The sequence below is a fragment of the Moschus berezovskii genome, chromosome 15 (assembly GCF_049115385.1).
Source record: "Moschus berezovskii isolate FMDL1 chromosome 15, NW_MosBer_1.0, whole genome shotgun sequence".
In the NCBI taxonomy this organism is placed as follows: domain Eukaryota; kingdom Metazoa; phylum Chordata; class Mammalia; order Artiodactyla; family Moschidae; genus Moschus; species Moschus berezovskii.
The window spans coordinates 49918590-49931867 of record NC_142474.1 but is presented as its reverse complement, the minus strand read 5'-3'; the positions used below and the strand labels follow the sequence as shown (position 1 = coordinate 49931867).

The 13278-nt window shown below is 42.1% G+C and overlaps 1 protein-coding gene across 6 annotated transcripts in view; it reads right to left on the bottom strand.

Moving 5' to 3' along the window:
- The window catches only part of SVIL (supervillin), a 278811-nt gene that overhangs the window by 170866 nt on the left and 94667 nt on the right, over positions 1-13278 (bottom strand). Inside the window, exon 1 of one of the 6 annotated variants that reach the window (XM_055429953.2) lies at positions 9896-9974. The exons of 4 other annotated variants lie outside the window; for them this stretch is intronic. In XM_055429953.2, coding sequence (XP_055285928.2) covers positions 9896-9959 — 64 coding nt within the window. In that variant the 5' untranslated portion in view covers positions 9960-9974. Of the gene's footprint in view, positions 1-8636; positions 9198-9895; positions 9975-13278 lie in introns of those variants that run through there. One more of the 6 variants, XM_055429910.2, reaches the window with a different exon arrangement.

The following is a 13278-nucleotide window of genomic DNA, read 5'->3' as shown; positions in this document are numbered from 1 at the left end:
GTTAGAGAAAAGCCAATTTCAGTATTTAAATGCACCCAAGAGAAACAACCAGAGCTTAATCTGGAAAAAAAAAAAAAGGTAGAAAATTCCAGAAAGAAAGGACTGAAGACAAAGAATGGTGATCAGACCAATGGAGAAGGAAGAAATCGGCTGCACATTTCAGGAGAAGCAAATACAGGGAGAAAATCCTTTAAATGCATATGGATTCTCCCTCAAGACATTTCTCACCCTCTCCTGCTCTTCCAAATCTTGGATCACAACCTTCTAGATGCAGGGTTTCCTTTCCAGGGAAGGCTGGCGTATTTTCAAGCTCTGAAATTTTAGGATTCATTCAGTCGCTCAGTCGTGTCCAACTCTTTGTGACCCCATGAATCATAGCACGCCAGGCCTCCCTGTCCACCACCAACTCCTGGAGTCCACCCAAACCCATGTCCACTGAGTCGGCCATGCCATTCAACCATCTCATCCTCTGTCGTCCCCTTCTCCTCCGGCCCTCAATCTTTCCCAGAATCAGGGTCTTTTCCAATGAGTCAGCTCTTGGCATCAAGTGGCCAAAGTATTGGACTTTCAGCTTCAACATCAGTCCTTCCAATGAACACCCAGGGCTGATCTCCTTTAGGATAGACTGGTTGGATCTCCTTGCAGTCCAAAGGACTCTCAAGAGTCTTCTCCAACACCACAGTTCAAAAGCATCAATTCTTCAGTGATCAGCTTTCTTTATAGTCCAACACTCACATCCATACATGACCACGGGAAAAACCATACCCTTGACTACGCGGACCTTGGTTGGCAAAGTAATGTCTCTGCTTTTTAATATGCTATCTAGGTTGGTCATAACTTTCCTTCCAAGGAGTAAGCATCTTTTAATTTCATGGCTGCAATCACCATCCACAGTGATTTTGCAGCCCAGAAAAATAAAGTCAGCCACTGTTTCCCCATCTATTTCCCATGAAGTGATGGGACCAGATGCCATGATCTTAGTTTTCTGAATGTTGAGCTTCAAGCCAACTTTTTCACTCTCCTCTTTCACTTTCATCAAGAGGCTTTTTAGTTCCTCTTCACTTTCTGTCATAAGGGTGGGTGTCATCTGCATATCTGAGGTTATTGATATTTCTCCTGGCAATCTTGATTCCAGCTTGTGCTTCCTCTAGCCCAGCGTTTCTCATGACGTACTCTGCATATAAGTTAACTAAGCAGGATGACAATATACAGCCTTGACATACACCTTTTCCTATTTGGAACCAGTCTGTTGTTCCATGTCCAGTTCTAACTGCTGCTTCCTGACCTGCATACAGGTTTCTCAAGAGGCAGGTCAGGTGGTCTGGGATTCCCATCTCGTTAAGAATTTTCCATAGTTTATTGTGATCCAGACAGGCAAAGGCTTTGACATAGTCAATAAACCAGAAATAGATGTTTTTCTGGAACTCTCTTGCTTTTTCGATGATCCAGCAGATGTTGGTAATTTGATCTCTTGTTCCTCTGCTTTTCTAAAACCAGCTTGGACATCTGGAATTTCACAATTCATGTATTGCTGAAGCCTGGCTTGGAGAATTTTAAGCATTACTTTATTAGCGTGTGAGATGAGTGCAATTGCGGTAGTTTGAGTATTCTTTGGCATTGTTTTTCTTTGGGATTGGAATGAAAACTGACCTTTTCCAGTCCTGTGGCCACTGTTGAGTTTTCCAAATTTGCTGGCATATTGAGTGCAGCACTTTTACAGCATCATCTTTCAGGATTTGAAATAGCTCAACTGGAATTGCATCACCTCCACTGTATGCTGCTAAGTCGCATCAGTTATGTCCGACTCTGTGCGACACCATAGATGGCAGCCCACCAGGCTCCCCCGTCCCTGGGATTCTCCAGGCAAGAACACTGGAGTGGGTTGCCATTTCCTTCTCCAATGCATGAAAGTGAAAAGTGAAACTGAAGTCGCTCAGTCGTGTCCGACTCTTTGTGACTTCATGGACTGCAGCCTACCAGCCTCCTCCGTCCATGGGATTTTCCAGGCAAGAGTACTGGAGTGGGGTAAGGGGCTTTAGAAATCCTCCAATCTGGCACTCATTTGAATAAATGAAACCCAGCGAGGTTAAGAACATACCCAAGGTCACACAGCTGGTTATTAATCAACATCAGGGTTGCCCCTACCTAATTTTGGCATTGTCCCTAGCACTCCTCAGGGTCACACACCTTCAATGTCCACATGAGATTTTCCTTCTCCACTCAGAGCAGGGAAAATGCTTCCTGAGAGCTCTGGAAGGGAGTCCGACGGTAGGGAGAGCAAGCAGCTTGTTTGAGATTGTAGATTTCACAGTATTTCCTCCCCCACTTTTATTCCCCAACCTTGCACCTTTGTCCTGCAGCTCACTTTGGAATATTTAAATATTTAAGAACTGTGAGCTGCCTGCAAGCTCTCTGAAGTCTCGGGAGGGAAGAACAGATACCAATCCAAATAAATAAAGTCCATCTCCCTGGGAGGCTCCTGTGCTAGGGAACAAGCTTCACAGGAGGCTTGCTCACCCTGGTCCCCCGCATCACGGCAACAGTCATCCAGTCACGGAACTGTAAAATATTCAATGTGTTCGATCAAAAATGTATGAAATCGTAAAGCCAAAGGATTATGTGTGTGCCTGAAATGAACATCTGGTGGAAATTCAGACCATGAGCATAATTTGCAGAGCCGTCTACCTTTTAGTGGCTTGCCCCATGTTTTTCTTATCTGTGGGCTGTGCTTAGTCGCCGTTATGTCTGAATCTTTGCGATCCCATAGACTGTAGCCCGCCAGGCTACTCTGTCCATGGGAATTACCCAGGCAAGAACACTGGAATGGGTTGATATGCCCTCCTCCAGGGGACCTTCCCAACCCAAAGATTGAACCCAGGTCTCCTGTATTGCAGGCAGATTCTTTAAAGCCTGAGCCACCAGGGAAGCCCTAATCTGGTTCAAATCTATAGATTCATGAGCTGCGTGAGGTATCCAACACAATACTGTCATCAAATGATAGACACTTGAATGTCATCTGTCTTTTGATTTTGTCATACATACTGTTAAAGGAATAGAGGAATTGCAGAATTAAATGAATATAGCTGAAATCTGGTGACCATCCTAGCCCATGGTAAGCTGAAATGTCACCTTCAATTTAAGAAACTCTCTAAGAAAATCTGTACACAAAAACAGGACTAAAACTTTCAGAAGTTATTTTTTCTCTTATAAGTGATTTCTTAATGCAACATATTTTAAGCTACTACTGAAAATCAACTGCTTTCCTGTTTGAGTTTTGGCTGGAGTGGTTTGTTCATTGTTGAGTGTGTAACGTGTGTGCAAATACAGTGTGTGTCTATTTTAAAATTTTGGTTAAATGTGGTAAAATTAGACACAGAATTTTCAGAATTGTGAAAAGACCATGCCTTGAAATATTTAAACTATTTGAAGTCTTAAAAATATAAAAATATCCATACTATTTTTCTGTTTAGTGACTATATATATCTGAACCTAAGATTTCTGTCTACTTTCCATACTCAGCACATTATTGAGAGTTTGGAAAGAAACAAGAGACCTCTCATTAACCAAAATACCTCATTTACTGGGTGGGAATGTGAACTGGTGCAACCACTATGCAAAACAGTATGGAGATTCCTCAAAAAGTAAGATTTACCATATGATCCAGGTATCACACTTCTGGGTATTTATCTAAAAAATATGAAAATGAATTAGAAAAGAAATATGCACCCTTCTGTTCATCCTGGCATTATTCATGGTAGCCAAGATACGGAAGCAACCTAAGTGCCCATCAATGAATGAAGTGAAAAAAAAAGCGATATGCAAACACATACTGGAAGACTACTCAGCCATAAAAAAGAATGAAATCTTGCCGTATGTGACCACACAGATGGTTCTTGAGGGTATTACACTTAGTGAAGTAAGTCTGATGGAGAAAAATACCATATGATTTCACTCATATGTGGAGAATAAAAAAACTAATTAAATGAACAAACCAAACAAAAACAAACACATAAGTACAAAGATACAAAGAACAGAGTAGTGGTTACCAGATGGGGAGGAGCGGGCAGGATTAAATAGGTATGGTGAAGGATGAAAACAAAATGTTTGGTGGTGAGCATGCTGTAGGGTATAAAGAAGTTGAAAAATAATGTACACATGAAACATAAAATATTATAAACCAATGCTACTTCAATAAAAAATAAATGAAAAAAAACAGTTCCAAATTATAGGTACATTATTCATAAAAGCCCTTTGAGTGAGAAACTATTTTTTCTTTCTTATGCATAATTCTAACAATACAGGTGATATTGGATATAAAGTCTAATGAAGCAAGTCAATAAGCTCTGAAATCCAAATGAATATATTCCATCTGAAATGGACAGGTTGTACAATTAATTCAATGTATAACCAGCAGCACAAAAATTTTTATCTTAACTTGGACCCTCAGAAGATGAGCTGTGCAAATGATTCAGACAACAAAGGCAAGAGGATGACCCAAGCACACAGCCATCCAGGGATGCCCAGTGCAGGAACCAGAGTCTCACAACCTTACTACATCCAAGGTGGCATCCTGACATAGAGATGCCCAGAGGGAAAGCTCAGCGAGGTCAGAGCATCCGGGAGATGGAGCAGGTCTGGGAGGGAGAAGGAGCTCCTGGGAGTCGTGGGCATGGAGGGATGGGTGGGTGGTGGGCCAGAGAGAGAGAGCTTGAGGTCAGGATGAGCTTTATTTAGGATGCAGGACCCGAGGAGGAGCCGGGAGAAAGGCAGACAGACATTGGAAAAGAGATAAATAGTGGCAACAATGCAGGCAAAGCATGGGAGGGAGGGTGTGAAAGGCACAAGGAACTGAATCACTTTTTCCTGGGCTCCTTCAAATCCCCTGAACTGATTGCTTCCATCCTGAGAGGTGTTTACAACCATGCTGCTCAAAGTCAGTCCTCAGACCAGAGGCACGAGCATCACCTGGGCGCTGGCTTGCTGACTCTCTCCCCACCCAGACCTACCCAATCACGACCTGCACGTTAACAAGAGTGCAGGTGATGCTCAGTCAAGTTTGAGACATGCTGGCTTAAAGTGGTGGTTATGAAGATAGGCATTGACGTGAGACAGATCTGGGTTCCAATCCAGTTCTACCTTGACCCTGCGGTATGTGCCCTTAGGCCCTAAGCCTCAGTTCTCTTCCTCTGTAGAACGGAGATAATGATAGTATTATGTCTGGGGCCCTGGGAAAAGGGTCATGTAAGCGAGGTCATGTAAGGAAAACGCATGGCCTTAAGGCTGGCAAACGGTAATGATATTATTTTTGTTCATCCCTTCCAGCCGCCTTGGATAACAGCTCTGTTCTGTCTGCATCTGAGCCCCTGTAGGGAATGAGTTCACTAAAGATGGGAAACATGGATTCAATCAGGCGATCTGTACCCAGGTGTGCAATATTGAGATGAAACCCTCAACATGCCACGTGTTGACATGAACCCATGGCTGGGACATGGGCCAGTCAATGACCCACAGCAAACAGGAAAGCGCTTTCTTCAACTCTGTGTACACAAAAGCCGGTCAGAAATGGGTTATGAACTTGCTTGGGATTAAAGGATCAACTTTCAGAAGAGAATAAGCAAGTAACGAGGTGAAATACACCCCTCTTTCAAAACCTCCTGCATCAGTGCATAGCCGTGAGAAAGTGGGACAGAGATCCTTTTGAACCCACATCCAGCTGTACCCCTCCTTTGGAGGCCAACAGTGCAAACCACCCCAAGATTCTTCACCCTAGGGATAAAGTTTAATGCTCAGTAAAAGCACCTAAATCAAATCACACCACGAGATGAGTTTCTTCATTTTCGGCAAAACTCCAATAATGAAGTGGCTGATTTCATCGCACGCACCTTAATTTCCTGTGTTGGCAAAAGAGCATATACAGAAACCCCAGCAGGCTTGTAATAGGAGGATGAGTCTTTCTGCTTGCATTATTAAATATGGGGGGAAAGAAAAAAAACAGAACTTAGAACACAGAACACTCACTTCTGTCGTGGATAATAACAACGGCAAGAGTATTTTATGAAGCTAAGTTGTGATATGAAGAATCCACAGGTCATTTCAAGGCATTCAAGCAGCTCACATCTGCGGAACCACCACTGCACAGTGGGTGCTGGGACCCAGGTGCCTTGTTGAGCCCCACCTACAGAGGAAAGGGGTCCTAGGACACAGTGTCAGGGTCCCATGGGATAAAGCACAGGCTTAAGTCAAGGCCCCAGAACCCAGAGGCAGAAGGTCAGAGGAGGCTTCTGGGAAAATCTCCTTTGAGATCACTTCCCTGGCAAGCAGGGGAAGGCAGAATATTTCAGGGAGGGGTCCCAGCAAAAAGAGTGGCATGAAAGACCCTGAAGGGGAGGCTTAGGAGCTGGGCTTTAGCTTTTAATCAGTGGGAAACTATGCAAAGTTTGGTTTTTGCTTTCCTCTTGGTTTGGCTTCCCTGGTGGCTCAGATGGTAAAGGATCTGCCCGCAACGTGGGAGACCTGAGTTCGATCCCTGGGTTGGGAAGATCCCCTGGGGAAGGGAACGGCTACCCACTCCAGTAATCTAGCCTGGAGAATTCCATGGACAGAGGAGCCTGGCAAGCTACAGTCCACGGGGTCGCAGAGAGTTGGACATGACTGAGTGATTTTCACTCACTCACTCACTCCTCTTGCTTTAGCAAGGTCATTCTGAGGGTGGATAGGACAGTGGAGGACATGGAGCAAAAGGGTGCTGCCATCATCCAGGCAAGGGGAAGGGGCAGGGAGGCTCAGGAGGTGTGGGGACAGAAGCATCCTTTCAGAGACTGACTCAGCTATCTTGGTGACCTATAGGGAGAGGGACCATGCAGCTTCTGGCTCAGAGTTAAAAACTGCAGGGAAGTTCCAGATTTGGGGATTCGCCTGGTCACAGGGAAGCCCCCAGATTAGTGTATTAATACTCCTGGCAACAAAGAGCTGCCTCTGGTGGTCGCTCCCACAGCCTTCCATGCAGACTCTGACCCTGTTGCTCTCTTGGACATCCTCGCAAAAGCCAACAGCCCTCTTCTTTGGATATAGTTTCTGAACCATAAAGTTTTAAATGACCTTAGGTGTTGACAAAGATTTTCATTCTGCATGGAAATTCAAAAATCTTACAGTGGTTACCAGGAAACAAGATGTCCTAAAAGTCCCAGCAGAGCTATCTGTATGCACCGAGTCCAAGAGACTTGGTACAAAGCGCTAAGTACAAGCGCTTTGATTGAATGCTGCTTTGAATAGTATCCTTGTGGCTCCAGAGTTAGCATTTCCTTGGGGGATGACGAGAATTGTCCAGGAGGAAACCAGATGAGCAAACCACCTGTCTGTGCCCACCTGTGTCAGCTTCTCAGAGGATAGACAAGGATGATTGCTCCTGGCAGGACACCCACTACTTGGCTTCCCAAGAGTTCTCCTGGGCTGATGAATAGAGGCAGCCCCAATACGCCTAGTTTATGCTGCTTTGCCCTGGGATCGGGATCACTGATACCCTGCAGTTTTTCTCAGCAGGGATACCACCAGCATTCTGGCCAGGGCCATGCTTTACCTTACCACATGGGACTGTCCCCCATTACAGGGCATTTACAATTGTAGCCACATCCCCTCAAACGCCAGCCATAGTTATTATTAAAACCAGAATCTCACCCCCAAGCATTTCCAAAAGCCCCCAGGGTTGTGGCACTCAGTCTGATTGAGAACCATGGCAGTATTCACCGATGAGGCTCATCTCTATAAATATTCTGTTTTTCTACCTGATAAAAATAATTACTGCCCCTACTGGTCCATCTGATATAGTATAAAGAAACCATCTTTAAAATACAGAAATAAAAACAAAAAAAGAAACCATCCTTTTTTTCAGCACAAGCAAATCACCAAGCTAAATTACAAACAGAGCATAGTTTTCTCTAGAGCTTTACAAGAATGATATGGCATTATTTTCTTGGAGAACAAAAAATGAAATACAGCCCCAAACCTAGAAACTAGAGTGAGAATTTTTTCTAAATAAATAAATCCTGATATATCAGAGGTTCTATAAATTAAACTTAAAGAATCAGAGTACCAAGGTAAAGAACCCTCAAAACAAAGACCATACAAAAGGAACACTGATGATTTATATTGGTTGGCCACGAAGTTCATTTGGGTTTTTCCATAACATCTTATGGAAAAACCTGAACTTTTTGGCCAACCTAATATTTCCACATGGATTAATAATAGGAAAGAAATAAAACTTGACCTTCTGAACTCCACCTCCATACATGTGATACAATGATTGAAGTACTTTGTATTGTGAATATGCTATTAATTCCAAGGCTTCAAGTGCTTAACGTTTAGACAGGAGTACCTTCTAAACTGTAGGCTGAATTGTTAGTATCAACCTTTCTGTAACCATAAAGTAAGTTATTTTGCTTTTAATAATAATAAAAAAAATCCAATCATTCCGAAACCAGAAAACATGCCCAAGGGTACCTACAGAAGTATGCAACAACCAGCACATACTGGCAGGAACATTCCAGTGTTTGACATCTACAAATCCTTCGGAAGCATGCTCAGACAAAGGATACTTAAAAAACAACTGCATTTAGATTTATAGGAAGGGTTTCACTTACTTCAAATTTCTGTACAATCCTTGTTCCTCTAAGTTAAAGGGGGGAAAAAAATCACACTGTAATTCCTTATTTTTCTAGTTAAAAAAATAAAACACGTTATATCCTCTAATTCGGCTTTGGTTGTCCTCAAGTATTCTCTGTGCGTCTCCTTTCAAACAATACTACTTTCAAATTCTAAACAAAAAGCAAAATATCAAAAGTTAGCCCAAGGAACACTGTACAAAATCAAATACCACAATGCAAACAAGGCAACTGCATCTATCAGAAGTGATGATTCAGAAGAGGATAAATTTAGAACGGTGCTTTCCAAATGGCGTTTGGGTGCCAAATGCAATAAAACAGGTGAAGGCTACATCCCAAAAGTTTCTCTGAAAAAAGATCGCCAAAATATTATCAACAAGTGTCTTCTTTTTGAAGCTGTCGGTCCCCTGGTGTCCTTGACACTGAACTTCCGCAATCTGGCCTTGGTGTGGCCATCCATTCCTGGGTAAATCCAAGTAAAACCTGAGGACACTTCAGCCTCTGAGGACGCTGTCAGAAGCAGTGGAGCAATTCCACATGGGACGGGCCTTTTATGGCCTGAACTGGGAGAGCCTTGATCTCAGCTCATCTACCAGAAATAGCTCCTGAAACTCAGAGGGGCCCATCAGCTGTTGCCACAGGCCTAGCCAGTGGCAACCTCAAGTGCAATGAGAATTGTCACATTGTCTTTCAGCTTGTTTTACAGAGAAACTAAAAATGCAACAGCCATCTCCTGTACAGGCTACAATCATACAGAACTAAATAGGCAAATGTTTTTGTAATGCTAGTCTTTGGATTATAAAAGAATACATAACCACTGATAAAGCTCAGACACCAACATTCAGAAGTAACATACACATACATGTATAAACAGTATGCTATAAAGGCACACGTCTCTCTACAAGTTTACAAGTGGTGCGGACATCTGTGGGTTTCTCCCCACTTCGGAAAAGAGAAATTTCTGATAGAAAATGAGTCATCAGGAGAAACAATTGCCCTGGAAGTAATTTCTTTAAAACAATACAAATGTTTTGTTTTAAAACCAAAGACCACACTCTGAATGGATGGATCTCTCTTCAGATGGAACTCAGGTTATTCAACTCATTCAAAGACCAGAAGAAACTTAACTAAGGGGCGATAAAAAAAGAACTGTCGAGCACAACCACTTCTTAAATGGCTATTTATGTTTTTTTAGGTATTCAAACTAATATTACAACCCTGCTTATAAAAATACTTACAACTCTGGGTGTCCTTGTCACTGGGAAGATTAACAGAATGTCTTAATTGTTCAGCATGAAGCATAGAACTCAGAATTCTGTGCTGCTCGGGGGCAGGCACCTGGCTGCTAGTTCTCTGACCCTCCAGCTGCGCCAGTCAGCAGAGGCTCCCAGAGCAGGACCTGAATTCCGGTTAGTCATTAACCCTGCAGGACAATGCCTCTTTCTAAACAGACAGTCCTGTGGCCAGGTGAAGAAGGCAGATACCCTGGGCAGCTGTAATGATTAAACACCGGCTTCGTGACTGTTTTGCACAAGGATTAAAGATGCTTTGTCCAAACCAAATGTTTTAATCACCTCAAGATGACAAACAAAACCTCACAGCATGACTCCTATTTCCTAATCTCCATCCCCAAGGGGTCTCACTTTATTTTCCCTTTAACCCATTTTGCTTTTTACCCTTTGAAAATTTTATTTGACTTTGTTTTATATATTTATAAATGCTGCTTTAAACTCCTCCTGAAGCAAGCAGGGTAAAAACAAACACTTAGGTGAAATAATTAACTACTGAGGTCTTTCAAGAAAAGAGGAGACAATGAATCACTGCTCCCACAACGATGCAGGCTTTTTCCCCAAAACACATTCACTCCCACAAAATAAACATCTAACTTTTGGATGCCTCTGAGGTTATTGTTCCCTGCTGCAACAGAATTGGCCTAGCTTAATGCATTGGAGTCTAATAGATTAATTCTTCTCAAGTGCATCTTTTATGTAAGCTTTTTATCTTTGTTCAAAGTCCAGTTAATTCTACCTGTGCAATGTGTTTAAATACTTTCCTTTTTTTTTTTTTTCTGACTGCATCCTGAAATTAGGAAACTTGTCATACACACGTCTTTCCCAAAATATGACAGTGTCAGAACTGACATGCATGGCAGCAGATTTAATGATGCACCCATAAAGAAAAGCGAACATCACATTTTATAAATTAATATAAGAACTAGACTTAGACCTCTCCAAGATATTTGATAATTATTTCTCATTTGCTATTATTTAATTCTAGATTTATAATAACCATATGGTGGTCTATCATTCTTACTAGTAACCTCATTATATCAGCTTTAACATGACTTTTAATCTGGCTTTTGTGGACTAATCTGAAAACTATGACTGCATGACATTGGTCTGAAGAGAAACTACATTCTATGGAAACTATTTTATAATAATAATGAACATGTGGAAACCAAAGTTAAAACACAATGCTTTCACAATCATGACAAAAAATATTTTGATGCAAACTTAACATATACAGATTCTGTATGCTGGAAATTTTAAAAAGCTGATAAAATACAACCAAGGAGACCTAAATAAACAAAAACACACACACTCTGTTCATGGGTTGTTAGAGTCAACATAGTAAAGATGTCGGTTCCCCCCTAAAACGAGCTCTGGATTTACTGCAATTCCTATCAACATGCCAGGGAGAATTTTTGTTAGAAAAAGATAAGCTTATTCTAAAATTTATAGGAAGAGAGACAGGCCTTAGTGTAGCTAAAACAATCTTGAAAAAGAAGAATAAAGTGAGAGTAATCTCTCCCATATTGCTGCTACTGCTGCTAAGTCACTTCAGTCGTGTCCGACTCTGTGTGACCCCATAGATGGAAGCCCACCAGGCTCCCCCGTCCCTGGGATTCTCCAGGCAAGAACACTGGAGTGGGTTGCCATTTCCTTCTCCAATGTGTGAAGATGAAAAGTGAAAGTGAAGTCGCTCAGTCGTGTCCAACCACTTAAGCTTTACTAAAAAGCTATAATAATGGATTAGAATAAAGAATCCTGAAATAGACCACACAAACATAACTAATTTTTGACATAAGACACCATTTCAACAAATGGTTCTGGAGCAAATGGACAGACATAGACCAAAACAAACAAACAAAAAAAAACTCTTACATCTAATCCTCACACCTTATATAAAAATTAGCCAAAGTGAAGCATTCAGTTCAGTTCAGTCGCTCAGTCGTGTCTGACTCTCCGCGACCCCATGAATCACAGCATGCCAGGCCCCCCTGTCCATCACCAACTCCCAGAGTTCACTCAAACTCATGTCCACAGAGTCGGTGATGCCATCCAGCCATCTCATTTTCTGTCGTCCTCGTCTCCTCCTACCCCTAATCCCTCCCAGCATCAGAGTCTTTTCTGTGGGGGAAAAAAAAAAACAAAACAGGAGAAAATCTTCAGGACCTAGATGAGTTCTTGTTCTCAACGCCAAAAGCACTCAGTGTCTTAGACCTGGACTTCCCTGGTGGTCCAGAGGTTAAGAATCGACCTGCCAATGCAGGGGAACACAGGTCTGACCCCTGGTCCAGTAAGATCCACCATGTCGCAGGGTAACTAAGCCCGTGTGCCACAACTACTGAGTCCACGCTCTAGACCCCGTGCTCTGCAACAAGAAAATCCACCACAATGGGAAGCCCAAGCACCACACCTAGAGATAGCTCTGGCTCACTGCAACTAGAGAGCCCACGTGCAGACACAGAGACCCAGAGCAGCCAAAATTAAAATAAATAAAATTTTTAAAAAGAATATAAACCAAAGGTTTAAAAAAACACAACTCATGAAAGTGAAAAATGATGAATTAGATTCATCAAAATGCAAAGCTTCTGCTTTTTCAGAAGATCACATTAAGAGGATGAAAAGATATGCTAGAGAACAGGAGAAAATATTGTGGTTACATATCTGAAAAAGAAGAACTATATAGAACACAGGAAGAACTCTCAAAATCAACAGCAGAAAAAAGAAAAAACCCCAATCAGTCCAATTAGAAAATGGGCAAAAGATACAATGAGGCATTTCACCAAAGAAGATGAAAGACAGATGGCAAATTTCACGTTGAACATGAAAAGACGTTCAACGCCATTAGCCATTCAAGAAATGCAAATTAAAACAATGAGATATTCCTACACACCTATCAGAATGGCAAACATTAAAAAAAAAAACTGACTACACCAAGCGCTGGCAAGGAGAAACTCGACCACACATCGCTGGTCGGGATATAAAATGGCACGGCTACCCTGGGAAACAGTTTGGCAGTTTCTTTGAAAACTAAACCTGCCAAACCAAACTACCATATGGCCCAGCAACTGCACTCCTGAACATCTATTCTAGATAAATGGAAACTTATTTTCATAAAAATCCTGATTACAAATGTTTGTAGTAGCTTTCTTCACAATAGACAAAACCTGGAAACGAGCCAGATGTCTTCGATGGATGAACAGCTAAATAAAAGTTAGGTGTGGCCATACCATGGAAGTCTGCTCAGAAATAAAATGGAACAATCTACTGATATCTGCAGCAACCTGGAAGAATATCCAGGGAACTATGATGAGTGAAAGAATGCTGATCCCCAA